The sequence below is a fragment of the Oncorhynchus mykiss genome, chromosome 20 (assembly GCF_057628025.1).
Source record: "Oncorhynchus mykiss isolate SJ-2025 chromosome 20, ASM5762802v1, whole genome shotgun sequence".
Classification (NCBI taxonomy): Eukaryota; Metazoa; Chordata; class Actinopteri; order Salmoniformes; family Salmonidae; genus Oncorhynchus; species Oncorhynchus mykiss.
In genome coordinates, this window is record NC_143041.1 from 15,848,687 (window position 1) to 15,876,102 (window position 27,416).

General features: G+C 42.4%; 1 protein-coding gene across 1 annotated transcript in view; it reads left to right on the plus strand.

Moving 5' to 3' along the window:
- Positions 1 to 2,803: 2,803 nt before the first annotated feature.
- The window catches only part of gdh03 (glutamate dehydrogenase 3), a gene marked incomplete at its 3' end in the record, with an annotated part of 135,318 nt that continues 110,705 nt past the window's right edge, over positions 2,804 to 27,416 (plus strand). The window contains 6 exon segments of the mRNA NM_001172531.1: positions 2,804 to 3,312; positions 8,769 to 8,849; positions 9,032 to 9,087; positions 19,351 to 19,414; positions 22,757 to 22,851; positions 25,022 to 25,201. Coding sequence (NP_001166002.1) covers positions 2,925 to 3,312; positions 8,769 to 8,849; positions 9,032 to 9,087; positions 19,351 to 19,414; positions 22,757 to 22,851; positions 25,022 to 25,201 — 864 coding nt within the window.

Sequence of the window (27,416 nt, forward strand, 5' to 3'; positions counted from 1 at the left end):
GGTAGGCCTACATGTATTTGAAATATGTATTTTGTATTACACTGGGCTGAACTACACTACAATGTATTTTATAACAAGATACTTTCGAGAGCTGGAATTTAGTTTTTTTTTTATTTAACCTTTATTTAACTAGGCAAGTCAGTTAAGAACAAATTCTTATTTACAATGACAGCCTACCTCAGCCAAACCCTAACCCGGAGGATGCTGGGCCAATTGTGTGCCACCCTATGGAGCTCCCAATCACAGCTGGTTGTGATACAGCCTGGAATCAAACCAGGGTCTGTAGTGATGCCTCTAGCACTGAAATGCAGTGCATTAGACCGCTGCCCCACTGGGGAGCCCAAAATACTTTGTTATACTTTTTTCCCCAAAGCGGTTCACATTTGTGGCCATCCTTTCACGCTGCAGAAATCTGATGGCACTATGGTGTGATAAGAGCGTCCGCTAAATGAACTATAATAAATATATATCTAAAAGTAAATAATTGCAAAGCATGCTGAGTATTATTCTAACGAACCCAAATCAAGGCCAATAATAATACCCAATGTGCTTTGCAGTTCATTTTGGTCTGTTAATTTTTACATAAACATGACATTTTGGCCATATAGCAGCTTAACTCTTATCCAGAGTGACTTACTCAAGTAATGTAGATAAACAACAACACATCGTATCATCACATCATAGCAAGTCAACATTTCCTTTTAACTGTTTTTGAGAATGTTGTTGCTGTTCGCCCCTCTAGTTTCAAATATGTTTTTGTACATTAATTTTTCTAAAATACATTACAAAATATTTGTATTTTGTAGATGATTTTGATACCTTTATCTTCATGGTTATTTGTAATTATGTTTCGTTTTTTCGGTAAAAATTGCCCATCCCTGATTAAATATCACTCTGAGACAGACTTGGGCTTTACACAGAAGCTAGCCACACACTGTGTTCGTGTGTGTGTTTGTTTGTAGCTGTGTTTGCGCAACGTGTGTGTTTGTACCAGGACGCAGGAGGATCAAATCAAATTTTATCTCGTGTTCACTCCACAGATACAGGCTGGGTTCAGGTTCTCTATTCAGACAGACTTAACACAATTTGGTTGAATGGGCTATTTGTAGATATCCTACGCACAACTAGAGACAACCGAATGGGGAGTTTGGTTAACTATCTGTGGATACCCTACACACAACTACACATACCATGGAAATATGAACACTATGACATACTTTTAGGAATTCATAAAAGGCATACACATGCACGCGCACGCACACACACACAGACATTCTATGTGGAGCCATACTAACCCAAAGGACCCTTCCAGCCCTTTAATGGTTCTTAGCAGTTCAATCAATAATTTTCCTTAATTAGTGATAATTAAAATGTAGGGGAGGCGTCTCATTGAAATATTTTGGGGTGTGGTTTGTTCACAGCTCTTTTCGTGCAAACGTGAGTGAGGGAGTGTGTCATTCCAGTTGATCTGATCTGTTTGTGTTATGCTATTACATTGTAGACATGACTTTGGTCAGTGAAGGTGTCTTGTGAAACACTTATGAATGGCTTTGTGTCAATTGAGAATGGATGATTTTGTCAGTAATTCTCTCCCCAGGGACCCCCAGCCATTCCAGAGCTAGCAAACACGAGATCAACTTGTTAATTAACACAATAATAAAACCTATGGAATTTTAATCATATAATATGTCTATTAAATAAAAAGCACAGTATGGTTCTACAAAGAACCTTTTCAGATTGAGAATAGTTCTATAAAGAATCTTTCTCCATAAAGGTTCTATAAAGAAACGTAAAAAAATGGTTCTATATTGCCCCAAAAAAGGTTGTAACCATAGCGGAACCCTTTTTGGGTGCTATATAGAACCATTTTTAACAGTTCTTTAGATCATCTTAGGAAAGGGTTCTTTATAGCAGGGTTTCCCAAACTCGGTCCTGGGTGCCGTGTCAGTTGTACATCGGATCTGTTATAATGGATGTTCTCACTATGTGATTTGACAGAGAAAGAGAGAGAATCTGTAACAGACCAGTAAAGAGATGATCTTATCTTTCATAATATAGGGGAAACTTTGATGGAATAACATTTTCAACCAGTCCTACATTCTTTTGTCTTTCTTAATAAAATAACTGCTTCTTAAAACATATTCAGAGATTTGTTTTCCTGTCAGACTTTCAGAGGTGGCATTTACATTTAAAAAAATAAATATTTATTTAACTAGGTAAGTCAGTTAAGAACAAATTCTTATTTACAATGACAGCCAACACTGGGCAAACACGGATGATGCTGGGCCAATTGTCTGCCGCCCTATTGGACTCCCAATCACGGCCGGTTGTGATACAGCCTGGAATCGAAGCAGGGTGTCTGTAGTGACACCTCAAGCACAGAGATGCAGTGACTTAGACCGCTGCGCCACTCGGGAGCAGAGCAGCGATCTAGAATACCACAAAATGAAATTCTCAGGATCCCATCAGAATGACTACACAATTTTCTAATTGGGAGATTCAGTAGCTGCATCTATCTTAGGCTATATATCATATATGTCACACTTACACAATAAACATTTGACATCAGGCAGCATACTGTATCAAAGGGACACATATACGGGAGCGCGCTTTGTTTGCGTGTGCACGCTCATCGCTAAATTAACCTCCTTCACAGAGCTGCGCTCTCCTATTCCGCGTGCATCCCGGTCTCGGAGTCGTCCTCGCCTCGTTGGTTAGCGCTGCCTTTTAAAGCAAACGGGCGCGCACTTCCAACCGTCATTCAGTCTGAATACTAGACACAGGGAAGGAGTACTGCTGTGTCGTCCAACCATCCCCCTCTTTATTTCCCTGTTATTAATAGATACCAAACTAGCTACCCCCTTTATCTGTTGTTATTTTTTATTTGTATTTTAACGTTAAACGGTTAGTCAACTAGCTCAATCATGTACCGGTACTTCGGGGAGTTGTTATCCCGCGGGGCGGGCAGTGCGCTGGCCTCGGGGTGCGTGGACTCTGCTCTCCCAGCATCGGCCTCTCTAATGCGGGTCCGACAGTATAGCGAGCAGCCCGACGACCCCAACTTCTTTCGCATGGTGGAGGGTTTCTTCGACCGCGGAGCCGCCATCGTTGAGGACAAGCTTGTGGAGGACCTAAAGAGCAGAGAGACCCCCGAACAGAAGACGAAACGAGTGAAGGGGATTCTCCGCATTATCAAGCCCTGCAACCACGTCCTCAGCGTCTCTTTCCCCATCAAGAGGGACAACGGAGAGTGGGAGGTAGTGGAGGGCTACCGCGCACAGCACAGCCAGCATAGGACGCCCTGCAAGGGGGGTAAGATACTGCCAAGCACCGCTTCCTGGTTCTCAACTCTTCAAGTGGTTGTGCGGGTTGACAGCGAGCTTGTTGCTAGGCTAGCTAGCTAGGTAGCTAGCTACTTAGCTATCCCATTACCCAGCTGTGAGAACAACTGCACTGATTCTCTCTTTCGCTAATGGTAGCCATAAGTGAAGCAGATAATGCAAGATACGTCTCTTACATGGGTTTAATTTCACAGCAACACTCGTCTGGATGTGGAATATGGTTATTTCGACAGCGTGTAACGTTAGCTTTCTGCCTGTCATGGCTATGCCATGCGGGGAGTGTAGCTCTGCAACACTGGATCAATGACCTTCCCACACACCTAGTGAGGCAGCCTGGAGTTAGCTGTCATACAGTAACAGGAGCCAGCTGACATGGCTAGCTAGTATAGTCTCCTGATCAGCTCTAGGACACTGGGCTATCAGGGCTAATCAGCGAATCATACTACTGGTTTCCAAGATAGCTCTATACTGTAACAGAGCTCTGATCAATGCATTCTCTCAGTAACTAGAACCTAGATACAAACATTTATACTGACTATTGTTGACTAGCCAGCTCTGGCATAGTCCTTGTATAGGCGCTAATATACAGAGTTAGCAATAATAACCAATGATGATTTAATATCTTTGGCTATAACACAGGTGTTACACTGTATTGAGTGTGTGTGTGTGTGTGTGTGTGTATGTGTGTGTGTGTGTGTGTGTGTGTGCAATTAGTGTTAGCTGAGATGTGGTGGCTAGAGAAACTGATCATGTGATTTGGCATGTGGCATTTTACTGGTACCCCTGTACCACTTTCAACACATGCTGCCAGCTGCCCCAAACATAAACCATCTAGGAACAGGAACAGAAATAGGACATAGTACACACACACACACACACACACACACACACACACACACACACACACACACACACACACACACACACACACACACACACACACACAACAGTGAAGGGCAAGTGATGTGGGTATTCCCTCCCAGCCTATAGGTGTGTGTGAGTGAAGCAGCATGGTGCTCTCTGCTCAGGCAGAGGTCAGGTGTGAGGAGGGGCTGGGGCGAGGCTGCAGGGTGTGAATGTGTGTGTGTGTGGTATTAGGAGGGGGGCTATGTGGTTCAGGGTTCAAGGCAGATAATTGTAGGCTGGTGCAGCCCTGCATTGTGGGTGCTTTGTGTGGTGAGGACCAGGATGGGTTACAGTGAGGGAGAGGGGGATAAACAGTTGTTTGAAGAGGAGTGGAGTGAAGGAGGGGAAGGGGTGGTGATGTACCCAGGTGCTCCTATTCGTCAGCATTGTGCTAGGAGGAGGGAAGAGTGTTCACTAAGCGTTACTTACTTGATTCAGCTCACCACCTACCCAGGATGCTAGGTAAGCTGAATCAAGTGCACCTACTGACTGACAAAATATTTGAACACTGGTGTATAGATGATTAATGATGGAAATCACTTTCACAACACATCACCACTGTGCGTCACGCATGCTTAACTCACGCGGTCACATGCCACCAGAGCAGATGCTTCCCTCAAACTCTTTTCTCTTTCTGCAGCTTAGTCACACTTTCCATTCTCCCCCTTGCTCTGACTTCGGCTGCCACTGCACTTCTCATGGCTTCTGTGTTCCCTTTTTCTGTGTGATCCAGCAACATTGTTGTCCTGTCAGTGTACACTTTTTAACAGAGCTGGTTCAATTAACCACTCTTGTATAACCTTGACTAGGACCTGAAGACTTTAACTTCCCTACCTACTGAGGGTTAGCACAGTTATTTGGCACACAGATAACTGATGGTGAGGCTAGATGATTAAAAAAATATATATATTATTATTTGTTTAACCTTTTATTTAACTAGGCAAGTCAGTTAAGAACAAATTCTTATTTTACAATGACGGCCTACCAACAACTGCCTTGTTCAGGGGCAGGACGGCAGGTTTTTACCTTGTCAGCTCGGGGATTCGATCCAGCAACCTTTCGGTTACTGGCCTAACGTTCTAACCACTAGGCCAAATGGGCGTAAGATGGGGTAAAGGCCTGTTACAGTCCGTGTGTGTAGAAGTGTGTGGGGGGGGGTAGAGGGTTAAGGGCTGATGCTTTCTGTGTAGGCCTATCTAACAATGGGGTAGAGACTAGAGAGGGTAAAGGGCTGATGGCTGTTATTCATTGTCAGGTTTAATGATTGATAATCAAGCTGAGAGACCCTTGGTCCTGCTGACTTATATATGATGGTCAAGGTGAATGACAAAGTGCAAAGGCTGTTGCTGTAATGCTGCTGCTGCAGATACAACAGACTAACAAACAAACCCACAAGGCTCTCTACAGTGGACCTGGTCCTACTACAATAGTTGCAGAACCTCACATTTTCTAGCTGGAACACTGCAGAACTGTGTGCCTGCATGTGCAAGCATGATTCTGTGTTAGGGAGTTTCAGGAAGTATGTCACTCTCAAAGGACGTTTTGTCTGCTAAATCTCTAACATCTCCTTCTCATTTCCAAGCAGAAGTGGAAGAGGGAGCCTGTGGTGCAGAGTCTGAGTCAGTCTAGGCCTAATTACGTTTTTATTGTTAGAGTAGGTCTCATTTCCACTGTGTGACTAACAGCCCACTATGGGCTCCCTTCGTAGTGAATTTGTGCTCTTGGGCAATTGGGTTTGTCTGTGTGGGTGTATGTTTGTTCCTGTGTATCATGTGTTTGCATTCATTTTTGTGTGTGTATACACAACATACACAGCAGTTTGTTTCTTTAGTGTGTGTCTGTGTGTGTGGGTGAGAGCTAGCCAACCCAGAGACTCATTTCATTGGATTGTTTATCAACATATTTTTTTCCTTTGCTGCAGTAGTGGGGGATGGGAGAGGAGTTGAGGAGGACACGAGGAGGAAGATAATCAAAGGAGGAGTGGTTATGGGAGAAAGGGGGATACAAATATATCTATTTTATGTTCAGTGAATTGAATCAGCCTAGCTCAGTCAGTGCTGTGTCTGTAGTTCAAAGGAGAGTCTCAGCAAAATGTTCAAGGCCTTTGAGCATCTTATTGTGACACACTCCTACAGTAGTCTTAGGTTATCTAGTCTCTGAAGGTCATGTTTAGGTGGCATGAAACAGGAGAAATGTAATTGCTATGGTGTGCTCTACTCTGCTGAACACCACCCTTCTAACACAGCAGGGGCTACTGGCTAGCTAGGGGTGGTTTCTGGACTGGGCTTCAATACACGGTATGGCGCTTAGAGATGATGTCACACATGCACACATCCTCCCTGTCCTCAGACAGGAAACTGCTATCTGCAGTTTCCTGTCAGTGCTCGATGCCCTTGGCTCTCTGTAGGTCTCTGTCACAGCGTGACAGCCCAATATAGCACAACCAAAGTTAGCACACACATTCAAACACCCATGCGTACACACTCTGTTTCCCCTTGCCGCTGGTATAGAGGATCCACCTGCTGCAGAGTAGCCTTTACCCCCCCCACCCACACAGGCCACAGTGTAACTCCTATGTTTTGTCGTTTGGTTCTGAAACCACCATCAACCACTAATTAACTTGTCATTTTAGCAGATTAACTTAAGCTAGTAATGTATAAATATGTATATTTTATAAATTAGCTATGAATGTATAACACAACAAAGCCAATGAATATATAGCACATATACACTGAGTGTACAAAACATTATGAACACCTGCTCTTTCCATAGCATAGACTGACCAGGTGAATCCAGGTGAAAGATATGATCCCTTATTGATGTCGGTTGTTAAATCCACTTCAATCAGTGTAGATGAAGGTGAGGAGACAGGTTAAGTAAGGATTTTTAAACCTTGAGACAATTGACATGTGGATTATGTGTTCCGTTCAGTGGTTAAATGGGCAAGACAAAATATTTTAAGTGCCTTTGAACGGGGTATGGTAGTAGGTAACCGGCGCACTGGTTTGTGTCAAGAACTGCAACGCTGCTGGATTTTTCATACTCAACAGTTTCCTGTGTGTATCAAGAATGGACATCCCGCCAACGTGACAACCGTGGGAAGCATTGGAGTCAACATGGGCCAGCATCCCTGTGGAACGCTCTCGACACATTGTAGTCCATGCCTGACGAACTGAGATTGCTCTGAGGGCAAACACTATTGCTGATGATGAACCTGTACATGTTCAATATGTATGAGCAGTGTCTCCGGTAGCTTACTTTTATTCCGCTAAAACACCATTTGTGACAGTTTATAGATAATAACCTAGCAAATTACAAAGGTTGTCACTCCACTAATAAAGCCTAATATTACGTAAGTGTTACTGTAATTTAATTATGCCAATGTGTTTTTTATGAGAATTTGTAAGATTCTTGTTTGCATAAAATAGACGGAGACCAGCCATTTCAATAATAGGTAACAGAATTTATTCTCGGAGCGCGCTGCCACGTTGCCACGTTACCACGAGCGACAGTTTATATACAATAACATGACGTCATTTCATTGCTTAACAGAATCCCCTCCTCTCGACCGGGACAAAGTGAGGTTAAAAGTTCATTCTAATTTACTAACACACTCCCAGGTCACACAACATAATTTAATTAACTTTTGACCCCTCAATATTATCGATCACCACTTAGCTGACAGTTGTAATTAACAGAAAACCTAGGAATGCACTCACTTCCTTATCTAAAACACCCCAGAGCTCAGTTTTGTCGGTTCAACCATAGGTTAACTACCTTATCTGTTTACTTAACCCACAAACCCTTTATTTCTTCCTAGTTGGAATGGTGTTCATTAACTTTAATTACTCCTTGTCCGTGTCACACAATCCCTTCTTATGAACTCATATTGTTAATCAGATATAATAAAACAGAGCATAAGTTTACTTAGTTACAGTTCCATTTAAAATGATTTGTTCAGTCATTTAATCATAATTTTCCTATCAGTAAGCCATTTTAGCATTTGAATGCTGAAGGTGTCGCGCATATGTGCAAGATCAGGAACAGGCCTCCTACCGCGTGTTGGCCAGTGCGTGAAGCTGGGCACAGTGCGCAGTTTGACTAGGCCACTGATATTGCCTGGGGATGTTCTGCATGCAAAATGACATGTAGATCAATGACTGTTCACATTTTACATGCAGATTGACACTAAAGGAGAGGTCGCATTAGTTATTTTCGGAAGGTAGAGACAATGTAATATGAGCCCCAAAAAATTGGGAACCTGCAATTTGTAATGTTCGAATCGATTTTCAGACCAATGCTTGCTACATTTGGATGGGTTTGTGGTCCGCGGACTGATGCTTATCGGTGAATCATAACATCCCTACTGGCTTCCCTACTGGCTTCCTGTCAACTTTACTGTGTGTTGTGTTATGTTAGAAGACGATCAAACTTGACTATCTAGAGGAAGTAAAAGTCGTAACTAGTTTTGTTATGTTATTTTTGGGCGTTAACTTCCTATGTTTGTGTGTCTGTGTGCAGGTATCCGCTACAGTGAAGAGGTGTCTGTTGATGAGGTGAAGGCTCTGGCCTCTCTGATGACATACAAGTGTGCCGTGGTCGGTAAGTCCCTCTCCTTCCACTATGTTCACATCTCATTCATGCCTTGATGCTCCTGAATTCATGCAAATATACACACTTTTTCCTAGCATTTTCGGTGAGCTGTTTTCAAAGCAATGAAGTGTGTGTGCGTGTTTGTGTGTGTTCTTAAGCCCCAATTTTTAAGCTTTATTCTCTCTCTCCAGATGTACCCTTCGGAGGGGCTAAAGCTGGTGTCAAGATCAACGTCAAAAATTACTCTGTAAGTCCATCAGACACGCACAAACATAGCCGCATTCGGAAAGTATTCAGACCCCTTGACTTTTTCCATTTTGTTACAGCCTTATTCTAAAATGTATTTAAAACAAATTATAATTCTTCATCAATCTACACACATAATGAAAAAGCAAAAAAAGATTGTGCATTTTTATTTTGCAAAAAAAAAAAAATCCTGGATAGACTCCACAGACACATCACCACAGACCACCATTGCCTTCAGGAGGTTTTGCTGTGCGTAGGGGTTGCGGTCATACATTCTCCATCGCCATACTGAGAAAAATTCCTCATTCGGATTCAAAAATGGGAATATGCTGGCAAAAAAAGAACAGTGAACCTGGGGGTGGTCATTGAACAAGGCGCGAACCAGAGCAATCCGATGGAAATTCACGTTATCCCGAATGACAACATATGGGGCTTTCTCTGGTTGCCCTGGCTCCCCTTCCTGTTGAATAATGTTATTGTGCAGCTGATCTAGAAATTGAAGGAGTTGTGCCGTGTTGTATGGACCCACTTTGACATGGCGGTGGAGGACGCCACGATTGCTGATTGCTGCACATAGGGTGACGTTGCCTCCACTCTGGCCAGGAACTTGTATGATGGCATGGTGACCGATGATGTTACGCCCCCTTTTGTGCATTTTTGTTAGGTTGAACCCAGGCTCATCGATGAAGATGTACTACTGTGGGTCAGCCATGGCATCTAGCTCAAACATTCTCTTCAGAAGTAAAAAAAAAACCCACACATTTTACTGTACTACAAATACAGTACTGTAGTGTACTACTGTACTGGAATGAAAGGATGTGTACTGCAGTTACTGTAACACTTTACTATACAGTACTGTATTGATATGCTGGAGATATGGGCCATACTCTACATACTGTAAAAAATGTGTACAGTATAGCAATTACCTGCACATACTGGAATCATTGCTCCTTAACTCTGTTTGAATTCCTTTCCAAGGCACACGATACAGCTGCTTTGTCCTTGTGTTTCTTCTGAACGATCTGTTCCATGGTGGAAATGCTGATGCTGTCAATTCCTTGGAAGACTACCTGGTCTTCAACTATTTGGGTTTGAATTTCCCTCAAACGAATGTCATTATTGGCAATCACCATATTCACCAGGGCAGTCTCCTACTCAGCTGTGAGAAGTCTCCGCCTACCTCCAATAGATGATCACCTCTCAGTTCTGCAAAAATAAAATGGGATGGTCATCCATTACTGACATCCATTACTGACCTATGGTCATCCATTACTGTGGTAAAAACTACACTGAGAACAAAGTGGAGATTCAGTCTATATGCACTACAACATTACATGTATCACAGTAACAACATGGCAAATGACCCGTTTTCCCTTCTGAAAGTACGGACATTGGATGCAACCATGTAACGGCTTAGGTTGGGTTGCACTAGCTGTCCAGCTTCTCTCATAGTCCTCTCATGTATGAGCACATGATGAACTAGGGTGGCATGGATATCATCAGAGATGACTTGTCTTTGTTGTTGTTGTCGTCCTCTTCCTCTCTGTTGTCTTGCAACATTGTTAGGATCCATTGTTCCAAAGCACATGGACATGCCTCTAGGCCCTATTTATTTATTCTGCAATTCTGATTGAGGCTTAATGTTTGCACCTGGAGAAAGATATGCTCTTTGAGTTTAGGTTGTGATGACTTGAGTAAATTATATTGCGAGCATGTGTTTTCTGAATGAATATATAGTACAATGATGGATTTATTTGGCCATTTTTGTGTAAGGTTTTGCAGAAAGAGTTTTGAATATTGAAACTAGAGGTTGACCGATTCATCAGAATGGCCGATTGCAAGTTGTCAAGTGTCTGTGTGCAGCGGGTAGGATGGAGTCAGGCGCAGGACACAGAACTGAGTAAAAACATACTTTACTCGAAAATAAGACCAAAAACTAATTCCATACAAGGAATACAAAATTCAGCTCTACACAAACGAGCGAACACTTAACAAAGAACAAACACGCACAAAACCTTGTGGGAACCAGAGGGTTAAATAGGGAGTCAATTATAACGTAATGGAAACCAGGTGTGTACAATCAAGACAAAACAAATGGACAAAGAAAAGTAGATCGGTGGCAGCTAGAAAGCCGGTGACGCCGCCCAAACAAGGAGAGGCACCAACTTCGGCGGAAGTCGTGACACAAGTTTTCATAACAATCGGTAATCAGCATTTTTGGACAACGATTATGGCCGATTTATATTGCACTCCACGAGGAGACTGCGTGGCAGGCTGACTACATGTTACGCGAGTTCAGCAAGGAGCCAAGGTAAGTTGCTAACTAGCATGAAACTTATCTTATAAAAAACAATCAATCTTAACATAATCACTAGTTAACTACACATGGTTGATGTTATTACTAGTTCATCTAGCTTGTCCTGCGTTGCATATAATCGATGCGGTGCCTGTTAGTTTATCATCGAATCACAGCCTTCTTCGCCAAACGGGTGATGATTTAACAAGCGCATTTGCGAAAAAAGCACTGTCGTTGCACCAATGTGTACCTAACCATAAACATCAATGCCTTTCTTAAAATCAATAGACAAGTATATATTTTTAAACCTGCATATTTAGTTAATATTGCCTGCTAATATTAATTTATTTTAACTAGGGAAATTGTGTCACTTCTCTTGCGTTCTGTGCAACAGAGTCAGGCTATATGCAGCAGTTTGGGCGGCCTGGTTCGTTGCGAACTGTGTGAAGACCATTTCCTCCTAACAAAGACCATAATTAATTCCCCAGAATTGTACATAATTATGACATAACATTGAAGGTTGTGCAATGTAACAGCAATATTTAGACTTAGGGATGCGACCCGTTAGATAAAATATGGAACGGTTCCGTATTTCACTGAAAGAATAAATGTTTTGTTTTCAAAATGATAGTTTCCAGGTTTTGACCATATTAATGACCTACGGCTCATATTTCTGTGTGTTATTATATTATAATTAAGTCTATGATTTGATAGAGCAGTCTGACTGAGCGGTGGTAGGCAGCAGCAGGCTCGTAAGCATTCATTCAAACCGCACTTTCCTGCGTTTGCCAGGAGCTCTTTGCTGTGCTTCAAGCATTGCGCTGTTTATGAGTTCAAGCCTATCAACTCCCCGAGATTAGGCTGGCAATATTATAGTGCCTATAAGAACATCCAATAGTCAAAGGTATATGAAATACAAATGCTATAGAGAGAAATAGTAATAACTATAATAACTACAACCTAAAACTTCTTACCTGGGAATATTGAAGACTCATGTTAAAAGGAACCACCAGCTTTCATTTTTCCTCATGTTCTGAGCAAGGAACTTAAAGGTTAGCTTTTTTACATGGCACATTACTTTCTTCTCCAGCACTTTGTTTTGCATTATTTAAACCAAATTGAACATGTTTCATTATTTATTTGAGACTAAATTGATTTTATTGATGTATTATACTAAGTTAAAATAAGTGTTCATTCATATATCGGCCAATTAATCGGTATCAGCTTTTTTTGGTCCTCCAATAATCGGTATCAGCATTGAAAAATCATAATCGGTCAACCTCTAATTGAAACGTGTGGAAACAGGTGAATAGTGTTTACGGTTATGGGAAACGTGTGTGTGTGTGTGTGTGTTTTTGGGAATGATGTAAGAGTATGGGTTTTTGTGCTACAGGAACCAGTTTTTGTGTTTAAGCAATCAAGAAAAACTGTAAATGGAAAAGTTTGGAGGGGGAGGGGGGCTTGGTCAGGGAGGTGACCAAGAACCCAATGGTCAAAGCTCCAAAGTTCATCTGTGGTGATGGGAGAACCTTCCAGAAGGACTGCCATCTCTGCAGCACTCCATCAATCAGGCCTTTATGGTAGAGTGGCCAGACGGAAGCCACTCCTCAGTAAAAGGCACACGACAGCCCGCTTGGAGTTTGCCAAAAGGCACATAAAGACTCAGACCATGAGAAACAAAATTCTCTGGTCTGATGAAACCAAGATGGAACTCTTTGGCCTGAAGGCCAAGCGTTATGTCTGGAGGAAACCTGGCACCATCCCTCTACCATAAGGTATGGTGGTGGCAGCATCATGCTTGGGGATGTTTTTCAGCAGCAGGGACTGGGAGACTTGTCAGGATCAAGGGAAGGATGAATGGAGCAAAGTACAGAAAGATCCTTAATGAAAACCTGCTCCAGAGAGCTCAGGACCTCAGACTGGGGTGAAGGTTCACTTTCCAACAAGACAATGACCTTAAGCACACAGCCAAGACAATGCAGGAGTGGCTTCAGGACAAGTCTCTGAATGTCCTTGAGAGGCCAGAGCTTGAGAGGATATGCATAAAAGAATGGGAGAAACTGCGCAAATCGAGGTGTGTAAAGCTTGTAGCGTCATATCCGAGAAGACTCACACAAGTGTGTGTGTGTGTGTGTGTGTAGTTGTGTCATGTAGGGGAAAGAGCAGCCAGGTCACCCGTGATACAAGTATTCAGTATTCAACATCCATCTATGGCTGAGGGAGATGACGTGGAAACCTGCTATTAGGGGCAACAGTGAGTGCTGTTACCTTCAAGTAGGTTTCGGTTTAGCTAAGGTGTTGTGGACGGGATGGTGGATGGGCATAAGCATGTCTCTGATTTTAAAGGTTGGAAGTTCGAATCCTGCGATAGCATCTGCCTCTGATTCCAAAGGTTGCAAGTTTGAATTGATATTAAAAACATTTAAGCCTATTCCAAACAACCCTTACCTTAATGCCTGAACTTAACCCTATCCTTAGAAATTCAGAGTTAAACACACCTTAAACGCTTAGAAATGTTTGGAACAACTTTGAAATTTGACCTTTGAGAAACAAGGATTAACGTCTAATTCTGACATGAGACTGAAAACTGGTAGTGAAAGATTGGCCTGCTTACTGGCTCTTCTCCACCACAAACACACACGCACTGGGTTTCCGTTAGCTGTTAATAGACTGTTTTTTAAAAACATTTTTTAAAAGTAGATAAATAAAATTGCAGCCGGACAAACCGGGAGAAGAAGAACAAATCCCATTGTTAGCCTATTAATTGATGGAAACACCAGTCGATGAAAATACTTTAGACTGGTCATGCTTACCGGTCTATGGTGGAATTAAATTGCCGCGTGTGTACAGTATATTCGTTATGTAGTCAAATCTTTTTCATCACACGTGTACGGCATACAGAGCCTTTGAGTGGAAAATCTGTCAGACAGTGTGAGAGCTGCTGCTACAGAATTTCAAACAACAAATACATACAGTGCCTTGCAAAAGTATTCATCCCTTGGCGTTTTTTCTATTTTGCTGTAATTTAAATTGATTTCATGTAATGGACATACACAAAATAGTCCAAATTGGTGTAGTGAAATGAAAAAAATTATAAAAAAATAAAAACGGAAAACTGGTGTGTGCATATGTATTCACCCCCTTTGCTATGAAGCCTCTAAATAAGATCTGGTGCGACCAATTACCTTCAGAAGTCACACAATTAGTTAAATAAAGCCCACCTGTGTGCGATCTAAGTGTCACATGATCTCCGTATATATACACCTGTTCTGAAAGGCCCCAGAGTCTGCAACACCACTAAGGAAGGGGCACCACCAAGCAAGCGGCACCATGAAAACCAGGGAGCTCTCCAAACAGGTCAGGGACAAAGTTGTGGAGAAGTATAGATCAGGGTTGGGTTATAAAAAAATATCTGAATCTTTGAACGTCCCACAGAGCACCATTTAAATCCATTATTAAAAGATTGAAAGAATATGGCACCACAACAAACCTGCCAAGAGAGGGCCGCCCAACAAAACTCACGGACCAGGCAAGGAGGGCATTAATCAGAGGCAACAAAGAGACCAAAGATAACCCTGAAGGAGCTGCAAAGCTTCACAGTAGAAATTGGAGTATCTGTCCATAGGACCACTTTAAGCCGTACACTCCACAGAGCTGGGCTTTACGGAAGAGTGGCCAGAAAAAAAAGTAATTACTTAAGGAAAATAATAGGCAAACAAGTTTGGTGTTCACCAAAAGGTATGTGGGAGACTCCCCAAACATATGGAAGAAGGTACTCTGGTCAGATGAGACTAAAATGTAGCTTTTTGGCCATCAAGGAAAATTCTGTCTGGCGCAAACCCAACAGCTCTCATCACCCCGAGAACACCATCCCCACAGTGAAGCATGATGGTGGCAGCATCATGCTGTGAAGATGTTTTTCATCGACTGGGAAACTGGTCAGAATTTAAGGAATGATGGATGGCGTTAAATACAGGGAAATTCTTGAGGGAAACCTGTTCCAGAAATTTGAGACAATGACCTTATGCATACTGCTATAGCAACATTCGAGTGGTTTAAGGGAAAACATTTAAATGTATTGGAATGGCCTAGTCAAAGCTCAGACCTCAATCCCATTGAGAATCTGTGGTATTGATGATACAACCCCCCCCCCCCCCCCCCTCCCACAAAAAAAAAAACTATTTTAATTCCACGTTTAAGGAAACAAAATAGGAAAAATGCCAAGGGGGTGAATACTTTCGCAAGCCGCTGTAGGCAACGGAAGGCAGGCTACTTGATTCCGTATGTGTTATTTCATAGTTTTGATGTCTTCTCTATTATTCTACAATGTAGAAAATAGTAAAAATAAAGAACACCCTTAAAAGAGGAAGTGTGTCCAAACTTTTGACTGGTACTGTATTTAATTGTTTGAAACCGGAATGCCGTACTACATATTATGAGCATGTCTTACCTTGCCTCAAAGTAGCCTAGCCAAAATCAGACCATATCCCTGGAGGCAATTATTTTATATACACTTTCTTTCATTGTCCAGGAGCCAAAGGCACAATCCTAGTCATATTAGCAACCCATGCAAGTTATTGCAGATTAGATTTCCCCTTTTTTCTCAATTTCAAACGGATATTTTCATCTGCCGCATGAAACCGCTCGTATGTGCAGTGAGCTTTTGACAACAGTGTTTTCCCACCAATTGCATTAAGGAACAAACATTCGTACGTAGCCTACTTCCTTGTGCACATTGCTGCGCTTATAATGTGAAGAAATAATAGTTTATCAACATTTTAAGCTAAACATTTTGATCTGCTGCTTTAAACTCATTGCTTTAAATGTTTTTATTTTTTGATGTAGCCTAGGCCACCTGGTTGTATGAATTTGGGATCTATCGTTCCACAACTGTCCCAGAGTCTGTTCAGAATAGGCTATTTCTTTCTCGGCAATCTGACCAATAGAATTGTTCAAATGTTCTACTTTGGGGACAGTAGCTTGACATAGGCTAGTGATGTTGCTGTTCGTTATTGGTGTTGTTGGCACAGGAAAAGTAAATGTGGCAGTTATTCTAAGGTCTTCAAAGTGCGCATCAGAATTCGGTAAGAAGGACCACACATCGTTGCATCCTCAAGTTGCATGTTCTGTTAATATGATTTACCATCATCTACATGTGATTTCTGTCACCCTGAGCACTGTGGGTGGGTGCCCTAATCAGGTTACGCACCCAATGCATATGGGTCCAGTACATTTCTGAAATGTCCATTAAATTAAAATGCTGCCGGTCAAATGTCCAGGGCCACGGAAACCCTGACACGCGCACACACACACACACACACACACACACCATAGCAGGCGATTATGGTGGGAACGCTCTGATGCACAGGAAGCACATCTTACTCCCTGTCACATCAGTGATATATTCCAGTGACCCCTTTACACACACACACTTTCTGTATTTTCCCCTCCAGCATAGAAGAAAATCAGAGGTTTAGTCTTATCCTTTTAGCATCTCCTCATTTCTCCTGTTCTCTACACATATACACTCACCACAGAGCAAGATATACTGTTTATTTATATCATTTGGAGTTAGGGCTGTTTGCTATGGCTTTCTGTTATAACATTATGTCATAGATAGATTACATGACCAAAAGTATGTGGACATCGAACATCTCATTCCAAAATCATGGGCATTAATATGGAGTTGGTCCCCCCCCCTTTGCTACTATGACAGACTCCACTCTTCTGGGAATGATTTCTACTAGATGTTGGAACATTGCTGCGGTGACTTGCTTCCATTCAGCCTCAAGACCATTTGTGAGGTCTGGTGCTGATGTTCGGCGAGTAGGCCTGGCTCACAGTCGACGTTCCAATTCATCCCAAAGGTATTCGATGGGGTTGAGTTCAGGGCTCTGTGCAGGCCAATGAAGTTCTTCATCACCGATTTCGACAAACCATTTCTGTATGGACCTCGCTTTGTGCACAGGGCATTGTCATGCTGAAACAGGAAAAGGACTTCCCCAAACTGTTGCCACAAAGTTGGAAGAATTGTTTAGAATGTCATTGTATGCTGTAACATTAAGATTTCCCTTCACTGGAACTAAGCGGCCTAGCCCAAACTATGAAAAACAGCCCCAGACCATCATTCTTCCTCCACCAAAACTTTACAGTTTGCACTATGCATTGGGGCAGGTTGCATTCTCCTGGCATCCACCAAACCCAGATTTGTCCGTTGGACTGCCAGATCACTCCAGAGAACGCGTTTCCACTGCTCAAGAATCCAATGACGGCACTCCAGCCGACAACTTGGCATTGTGCATGGTGATCTTGGGCTTGTTTGCGGCTGCTTGGCCATGCATACAGATTTCATGATTCTCCCGACGAACAGTTCTTGTGCTGACATTGCTTCCAGAGGCAGTTTGGAACTCGGTAGTGAGTGTTGCAACCAAAGACAGACAATTTTTACGTTGCTACGCGCTTCAGTACCCGGCGGTCCTGTTCTGTTATCTTGTGTGGCTTACCACTTCGCTGCGAGCCATTGTTGCTCCTAGACGTTTCCACTTCACAATAACAGCACTTACAGTTGACCGGAGCAACTCTAGCAGGGCTGAAATTTGACGAACTGACTTGTTGGGAAGGTGGCATCCTATGTCGGTGCCATGTTGAAAGTCACCGAGCTCGTCAGTAAGGCCATTCTACTGCCAACGTACACTACCGTTCAAAAGTTTGGGGTCACTTAGAAATGTCCTTGTTTTTGAAAGAAAAGCAAAAAAAATTCCATTAAAATAACATTAAATTGATCAGAAATACAGTGTAAACATTGTTAATGTTGTAAATGACTATTGTAGCTGGAAACGGCAGATTTTTTTATAAAATATTTCTACATAGGCGTAAAGAGGCTCATTATCAGCAACCATCACTCCTGCGTTCCAATGGCACGTTGTGTTAGCTAATCCAAGTTTATCATTTTAAAAGGCTAATTGATCATTAGAAAACCCTTATGTTAGCACAGCTGAAAACTGTTGTGCAGATTTAAAGAAGCAATACAACTGGCCTTCTTTAGACTAGTTTGTGGGTTCGATTTTAAAGTCCCAAAATGGCCAGAAACAAATAACATTCTTCTGAAACTCATCAGTCTATTCTTGTTCTGAGAAATGAAGGCTTTTCCATGTGAGAAATTGCCAAGAAGCTGAAGATCTTGTACAATGCTATATACTACTCCCTTCACAGAACAGCGCAAACTGGCTCTAACCAGAATAGAAAGGGGAGTGGGAGGCCCCGGTACACAACTGAGCAAGAGGACAAGTACATTAGAGTGTCTAGTTTGAGAAACAGATGCCTCACAAGTCCTCAACTGGCAGTTTCATTAAATAGTACCCGCAAAACACCAGTCTCAACATCAACAGTGAAGAGGCGACTCCATCTCAATTATTTCATCAAACAGCTCCCTTAAAGCATCAGACAAGCTCACTATAGTTGATTTTGTTAAAACACATAAGGTGTGTCTGTATAACAACAACAAAAATACACGTTAAGAACTTATGACCAATATTTGTTGTCGGGGACAGCCACAGTGTCTACACTAGTATGTCCTTCAGCTGGCAGAGACAAAGGAAACCCTTCTCTCAACCCACCCCTCCCCCTCTCTCTCCTTGTGCACACTGTGATCAATTAATTATCTTTATCGCTCTCCCCTTTCTATTTCTCGCTCTCTCTCTCGCCCTCTTTATTTCCCCTCTCTCTCCATTGCGCTCTCTCTCCCTCTCCCTCATCTCAATTCAATTACATTCAAAGGACCTTTCTTTATTGTCATGGGAAACGTGTTTGCATTGCCATATCAAGTGAAATAAACAAACGTGAGAACACCAAACAATATTAACAAAAAACTATAAGAAATGAAAAGTTAACATTGCTCTCTCTCTCTCTCTCTCTCTCTCTCTCTCTCTCTCTCTCTCTCTCACTCTCTCTCTCACACTCTCTCTCCAGGACAATGAGCTGGAGAAGATCACTAGGAGGTTTACCATTGAGCTGGCCAAGAAAGGCTTCATCGGTAAGCGTGACTGTGTGCCTCACACAGTCTTACGTAGCCAGTTGTCCCCTATGATCCTGTATGCTAATGACTGTGACGTGTTAAAACACATAGAGATGTCTCTCCCTTACATGTAATAATAGTGATGGGGTAGTAGACCCCTCTTCCAGTCAGTCAGCCCCCCCCCCCCATCTCTGTTCTCCAGCTGTTGGGGCCCCGGGAACACATGAGAATGTCCCTCGCTACATACCACACCCTGTTTATACCACAGAGAGTCTGGTATTTAGACATGTCTCTCTCTCTGCCATCAGGGTATAGTGGGCATTCAGAAACCTCCAGTCAGCCACTGTACAGTATTAAACATATAGTAACATATATACTGTAGAAACGAACTAGTTGGTGTATATTTAGAATATGTAAGTAGGGTTGCAAATTTTGGGGAATATTCAAAGGTGGAAACTTTCAAAGGGAATTAACGGGAATATATGGGAATTAACCAAAATATATGCAAATTATTATTAATACTATTTAAATGTAGATGTTTTTTGCATTGGATATATTTATAATATCATATGGAGACAGAAACATAAACCTTTTACCTTATTATAAGTAGACATAATTGGAAATGATTAAACCATTTAGTTTAATTGAACTTTAATTAAATGATTTGACTCTTCACATGGGATGATCACCAATGATCCATCGCATCGCCCAAAAACGTTTTCAACATACATCTGTAAAATGATAGTCTAGAAACTAAAGCTTTGGTTGTCTTCCTCTCAGGCTTCCATGTCTTCTCTCTGGACCTCCTCAATGTCCACCTCTTGAACATCAGACTCTGAGGCCTCATCTTCACTGTCACTTTCTAACCTTGTTGAGGATGGCTCATTTTCAGGCTCAAAAAGCCAAAAATTTGCATGGATGGCCACCAATTTTTCAACCCAAACAAGGACCAGTTGCGCTCTAAGGCTGCTGATGTTGGTGGGATTTTAGCGGATGATGGAGGCAACAGGGGAAAGAGTCTCAGATCCTCAAAGTCCCTTCCACCAGGTGGCTGATGAGATATGTTGGCAGGACTGCCATATTGCATCTCCATGCCAAAGCCCTTGCTCGGAAGTGTACTTCATCAGACTGCCAAGAACCTGGCCCTCATCCAAGGCCAAGGTGGCGAGACACGGTAGTGATGACACCATAGGCTTTGATCTCTGCACCAAACAGGATGCTCTTGCCAGCGTACTTGGGGTCCAACATGAACGCTGCGGCGTGTATGGGCTTCAGACAGAGGTCTTCACGCTTTTTGATGTATTTCAGAATTGTAGTTTCCTCTGCTTGGAGCAACAGTGAAGTGGGCAGGGCATTACGGATTTCTTCTCTTACATCTGCAAGCAGAGTCTGAACATCAGACAGGATGGCATTGTCTCCCTCAATTGGTGCAATGGCTACTGCTATAGGTTTCAGGCTGCTTACCACTCTCCCAAAATACATCATCCAGGAGGGTCCTCTTGATGGGGCTGTCCATTTCGGCAGACTGTGATATGGCAATTTCTTGGAGAGACTCCTTCCCCTCCAGGAGACAAACATGATGACAACACCACCCCAACGGGTGTGACTGGACAGCTTCAATGTGGTGCTCTTATTCTTCTCACTTTGCTTGGTGAAGTAAATTGCTGCTATATCTTGATGACCCTTCACATACCTAACCATTTCCTTGGCTCTCTTGTAGAGTGTATCCATTGTTTTCAGTACCATGATGTCATTGAGGAGCAGATTCAATGCATGAGCAGCACAGCCAATGGGTGTGATGTGAGGGTAGGACTCCTCCACTTTAGACCAAGCATCCTTCATGTTCACAGCATTGCCTGTTACCAGTGAAAATACATACCTTCTGTGGTCCAAGGTCATTGATGACTGTCTTCAGCTCATCTGCAATGTAGAGACCGGTGTGTCTGTTGTCACTTGTGTCTGTGCTCTTGTAGAATACTGGTTTAGGGGTGGAGATGATGATGTTAATTATTGCTTGCCCACGAACAATCGACCACCCATCAGAGATGATTGTAATACAGTCTGCTTTCTCTATGATTTGCTTCACCTTCACTTGAACTCTGCATCCAGCAAATTAGTAGATTAAGCATGTCTGGTTGGAGGGGTGTATGCTGGGCGAAGAACATTCAGAAATCTCTTCCAATACACATTGCCTGTGAGCATCAGAAGTGAACCAGTTGCATACACAGCTCGAGCAAGGCATTCGTCAGCATTTCTCTGACTACGTTGCTCCATTGAGTAAAAAAAACCTTCTGATTCCAGAAGGACCATGAACGATAAGGTGTCTGATTCATCATTTTTACCTTGAATAGAAGTAGAGGGACTGTTGTCAGAGGTTGCTTGTTGTGAGCGGTGAGGGAACTTTATGCACTTGGCCAGATGATTCTGCATCTTTGTTGCATTCTTCACATATGATTTGGCACAGTATTTGCAAATGTACACAGCTTTTCCTTCTACATTAGCTGCAGGGAAATGTCTCCACACATCAGATAGTGCTCGTGGCATTTTCCTGTAAAGATTAGAAATGTTATTGTAAAAAAATAAATAATACAATTCCATGTACAGATAAATAGCTAAGCAGTTAGATTAAACAACTCCTTTGTAAGATGATAAATGTTTTAAAATGGAACATGTATGGAAACAGGTGAATTAACACTCCTCAGTTAGCAGGCTCCAGCAAGCTAAAACCTGGCAGTAAAACCTAACTAGCAGAAATGATTAACAAGTTCTAAATTAATTAAACACTCTTTGATGTAGGCTACTATTTACTAGTTAACAAAATATAATGTATGTCATATAAAATATATTCACCCCATCCAGTATTGTAATCAAAACTTTCCAGAAAGCATATAGTCCTAGGCTCAGACAGTATAGTAGTGTGGGCTCAATAGCATCTCCATCGTGTGCAAGATCTTGAGAATCAGCTTTACATGAGATGAAAGAGTGCACTGTGCATGCAGAGGGTTGCAATTCCATTAAATTCTGGATAGTTTAACCAAAATATGTCAGAAGACCAAGAGTTGCCTATGTGTATCCCACAAAAAATGTTCACTGTTAAAAGCTAACTTTTTTGATGAATTTAAGCAAAATTCCCCAAATTCCGGAAACTTACCAGAAGATTTCCAACCCTTTGTAACCCTATGTACAAGTATAGAGATGTATTAATACGTTTATCTCAAACATGTGTAGTGTGTGATTGTGTATGTTTGTGAGCAAAAAAAGTTGTGTGTGCGCGTACGTACGGGAGAGAAATATGTAGGGTGTGTACATGCTCCCCTTCCTCACCTATACCTTTACTCCCCTTCCCCCTCCTCCCCTTAGGGCCAGGTATTGATGTGCCTGCTCCTGACATGAGCACCGGAGAGAGAGAGATGTCCTGGATCGCTGACACATACGCCAACACCATTGCACACACTGTGAGTTACCACACACACACACACTGATCCCAACACGACCAAAGTCATTATTGTTTAGTGTTTGGCCATTCATTCCCATACTGAGCTCAGAGTAACCTAGTCAGTGCCTCACAGGGCATATGTGGTCACTCTTTCTCTGTCTAAATCCCTCCCCCTCTCTCTGTTTTTATCTCTCCAGTTCTCCTTCCACTACAGTAGTAAAGACCCTTAGTTGGAGTTTGCAGGGTGTGTAGAGGGAGACTGATTACAACTCTCAGGCCCTCTGCGCTCCATCTACAAATTACATAGCATTAAAAAAAACGACTCATTATGTGATTAGCGAATCCTCACAGAGCCTTGCTCAGGCCGAACACTCCATATACAGTGCCTTAGGAAAGTATTCAGACCCTTTGACTTTTTCCATGTTTTGTTACATTACAGCCTTATTCTATAATTGATTAAATTGTTTTTATCCCCTCATCAATCTACACACTATACCCCATAACGACAAAACAAAAACAGGTTTTTATACATTTTTTGCTAATGTATATAAAATAAATATATATATATCACATTACATAAATATATAAATAAACCCTTTACACAGTACTTTGGCAGTGATTACAGCCTCAAGTTTTCTTGGGTATGACGCCACAAGCGTGGCACACCTGTATTTGGGGAGTTTCTCCCATTCTTCTCTGCAGATCCTCTCAAGCTCTTTCAGGTTGGATGTGAAGCGTTGCTGCACAGCTATTTTCAGGTCTCTCCAGAGATGTTCGATCGGGTTCAAGTCCGGGATCTGGCTGGGCCACTCAAGGACATTCAGGGACTTGTCCCTAAGCCACTCTTGCTTTGTCTTGGCTGTGTGCTTAGGGTTGTTGTCCCGTTGGAAGGTGAACATTTGCCCCTGTCAGGTTCTGAGCGCTCTGGATCAGGTTTTCATCAAGGAACTCTCTGTACTTTGCTCCGTTCAACTTTCCCTCAAACCTGACTAGTTTCCCGGCCCCTGAAAAACATCCCCTCAGCATGATGCTACCACCACCATGCTTCACCATAGGGATGGTGCCAGGTTTCCTCCAGATGTGAGTTCAATCTTGGTTTCATCAGACCAGAGAATATTGTTTCTCATGGTCTGAGAGTCTTTAGGTGCCTTTTGGCAAACTCCAAGCGGGCTGTCGTGACTTTTAATGAGGAGTGGCTTTCGTCTGGCCACTCGGGTTCTTGGTTAGCTCACTGACTAAGGCCCTTCTCCCCCGATTGCTCAGTTTGGCCGGGCGGCCAGAGCTAGGAAGAGTCTTGGTTGTTCCAAACTTCTTCCATTTAGGAATGATGGATGGCCACTGTGTTCTTGGGGATCTCCAATATTGCAGAATTATTTTGGTACCCTTCCCCAGATCTGTGCCTTGACGCAATGCTGTCTCGGAGCTCTACGGACAATTCCTTTGACCTCATGGTAGAGTTTTTGCTCTGACATGCACTGTTAACCTTTATATAGCCAGGTGTGTGCCTTTCCAATTCATTTTTGATTTAATTAGGCATGTCAGTTAAGACGTGCGCCGCCCTATGGGACTCCTACCCATGGCGGTTGTGATACAGCCTGGATTGAACCAGGGTCTGTAGTGATGCCTCTTATCACAGAGATGCAGTGCCTTAGACCGCTGCGCCACTCGGGAGCCCAAATCATGTCCAATCAATTGAATTTACCACAGGTGGAATTATGTTGTAGTATTTATCGCATGGATAACCAATGAAAGGATTCACCTGAGCTCAATTTTGAGTCTCATAGCAAAGGGTCAAAATACTTATTTGAATGAGGTATTTATTTTTTAATTTGTAATTTTTAATACATTTTCAATAATGTCAAAATACCTGTTTTACAATAAGCCTGTATGGTAACATAATGTGGGAAAAAATCAATGGGTCTGAATACTTTCCGAAGGCACTGTACTTATAGTTCTGTTGTTTTACCCCCAGAGCAGTGTGGGTACCGAAGTTCTGTAGTCTGGTCCACAGAGCAGTATGGGTATTGTGGTTCAGTAGTCGGGACCAAGGGTAGTATGGGTACTCTCATAATTATGCTAAGGTTCTATCTGACAGTTTGACAAATGGCCAACAGATGTAATCCAATTAAACATATGCTCTAATGTGTGTGTCTCTGTGTGTGCCTCTGGGAATGTCTATGTGTGTGCAGGACATCAACGCCCACGCATGTGTGACAGGGAAACCCATCAGCCAGGGCGGTATCCACGGTCGTATCTCAGCCACCGGTCGCGGAGTGTTCCATGGCATTGAGAACTTCATCAACGAGGCTTCCTACATGAGCATGCTGGGCCTGAACCCCGGCTTCCAGGACAAGACATTCATAATCCAGGTACACACACCGACACATACACACATACGTGCACGCATATGCACACTACACGCATATACTTTTATTTTGATGACAAACCCACCACTGGTGTGCATGGCCAAAGAGCTCTATTTTCATGTCATCTGACCATAGGACGGGTTCCGATCCAAGTGCCAATGCCGTTTAGCAAACTCCAGGCGTTTACATTTGATGGATTACATGAAAATGGAGGTCTTTGGCCACGCACGCCAGTAGTGGGTTTGGTGTCTACATAAGGATGCATATGCAGAAAACAACCCCATACCGACACTTAGAATTAGTGGTGGTGACTCGAGGAACCCTGGAGATCCTCAAGGAACCCCTGGAGTTCCTCATGGAACCATTGCTAGTCAGTGGTTCATATTTTCACCTTGGGTTTGTTGAGGGGATCTTGGAGGAACCTTGAATGGTTTGATGTAACAATGGGTTCTAGATGGGACCCTGGAGTGAAGGCATGGCCTAGTAGGGGCTTGGCTTTTTTTTGGCCACCAACTAGAGAAAATGTAATTCCAGGAATCTGTTCTGCTGTCTTGTCATCTAGATGTTAAGGTTGAACACTGACAGTTTAGTAGTTTCAATGAGCTAATAGAGGTGTATGAGCTCCTCAAATGCCAAATTTGGAATAGTTGCCACTTTATTACTATGTAATCAACAATATTATTAATGTAGTAGAATATGTAATATGTATAAATATTCAAGTAATGTTTTAGGTAGCAGTGTACAAATTTAACATGATGAACAGGAATTACATTTACGCTAACAGGTGTCCAGAAATAGCTACCTGAAAGCCACGCCTCCAATCTCATAGGCTGCCACCTCCTATATTATTAAAAAGGTTCAAAATGTAATCCCTTCCATCCAAAAAAGATTCCAGTTTGAACCTTTGCGTAGGGATGCCTTGAAGACCATTTCAGAGGGGTTCCTTGAGGAACCTTTTTCAACTGGAAAGGTTCTGCCAGTGTGGCAACCCAAAAAGGTTCTTCCAGGCACCTTTACTTCTAAAAGTGTACACTAAAATATAGTAGTGAATCTTTGATGTTATGAGGCTATTTTGCTTCCAAATTCCAACGGTCCGGGGGCACTTTCAACGGAATCATTAACTTTTAGAAATTTCTTATCAGTAAACTAGTGAAATAATTCAATCGTGCTCCTGAATGTATTTGTGTGCTCTGAAGATCATCATATGTACTCCTTGTATAAAAATATCAGCGTTAGAGCCGAGAACTAATAATAATAAAAAATATATATTTTTTTTATTTCACCTTTGTTCAACCAGGTCGGCCAGTTGAGAACAAGTTCTCATTTACAACTGCGACCTGGCCAAGATAAAGCAAAGCAGTGTGACAAAAACAACAACACAGTTACACAAACAAACGCACAGTCAATAACACAATATAAAAATCTACATACAGTATGTGCAAATGAAGTAAGGAGGTAAGGCAATAAATATGCCAATAGTAGCGAAGTAATTACAATTTAGAAAATTAACACTGGAGTGATAGATGTGCAGATGATGATGTGCAAGTAGAGATACGAGTGCAAAAGAGCAAAAAAAGTAAATAAAAACAATATGGGGATGAGGTAGGTAGTTGAATGGGCTATTTACAGATGGGTTGTGTACAGCTGCAGCGATCGGTAAGCTGCTCAGATAGCTGATTCTTAAAGTTAGTGAGGGAGATAAGTTTCCAACTTCAGCGATTTTTGCAATTTGTTCCAGTCATTGGCAGCAGATAACTGGAAGGACAGGCAGCCAAAGGAGGTGTTGAATTTGGGGATGACCAGTGAGATATACCTGCTGGAGCACGTGCTACGGGTGGGTGTTGTTATGGTGAGGTGTGGGGGGAGATAAGGTGGAGCTTTACCTAGCAAAGACTTATAGATGACCTGGAGCCAGTGGGTCTGGCGACGAATATGTAGCGAGGGCCAGCCGACGAGAGCATACAGGTCGCAGTGGTGGGTGGTATATTGGGCTTTGGTGACAAAACGGATGGCACTGTGATAGACTGCATCCAGTTTGCTGAGTAGAGTGTTGGAGGCTATTTTGTAAATGACATCGCCCGAAGTCGAGGATCAGAAGGATAGTCAGTTTTATGAGGGTATGTTTGGCAGCGTGAGTGAAGGAGGCTTTGTTGCGAAATAGGAAGCTGATTATAGATTTAATTTTGGATTAGAGATGCTTGATATGAGTCTGGAAGGA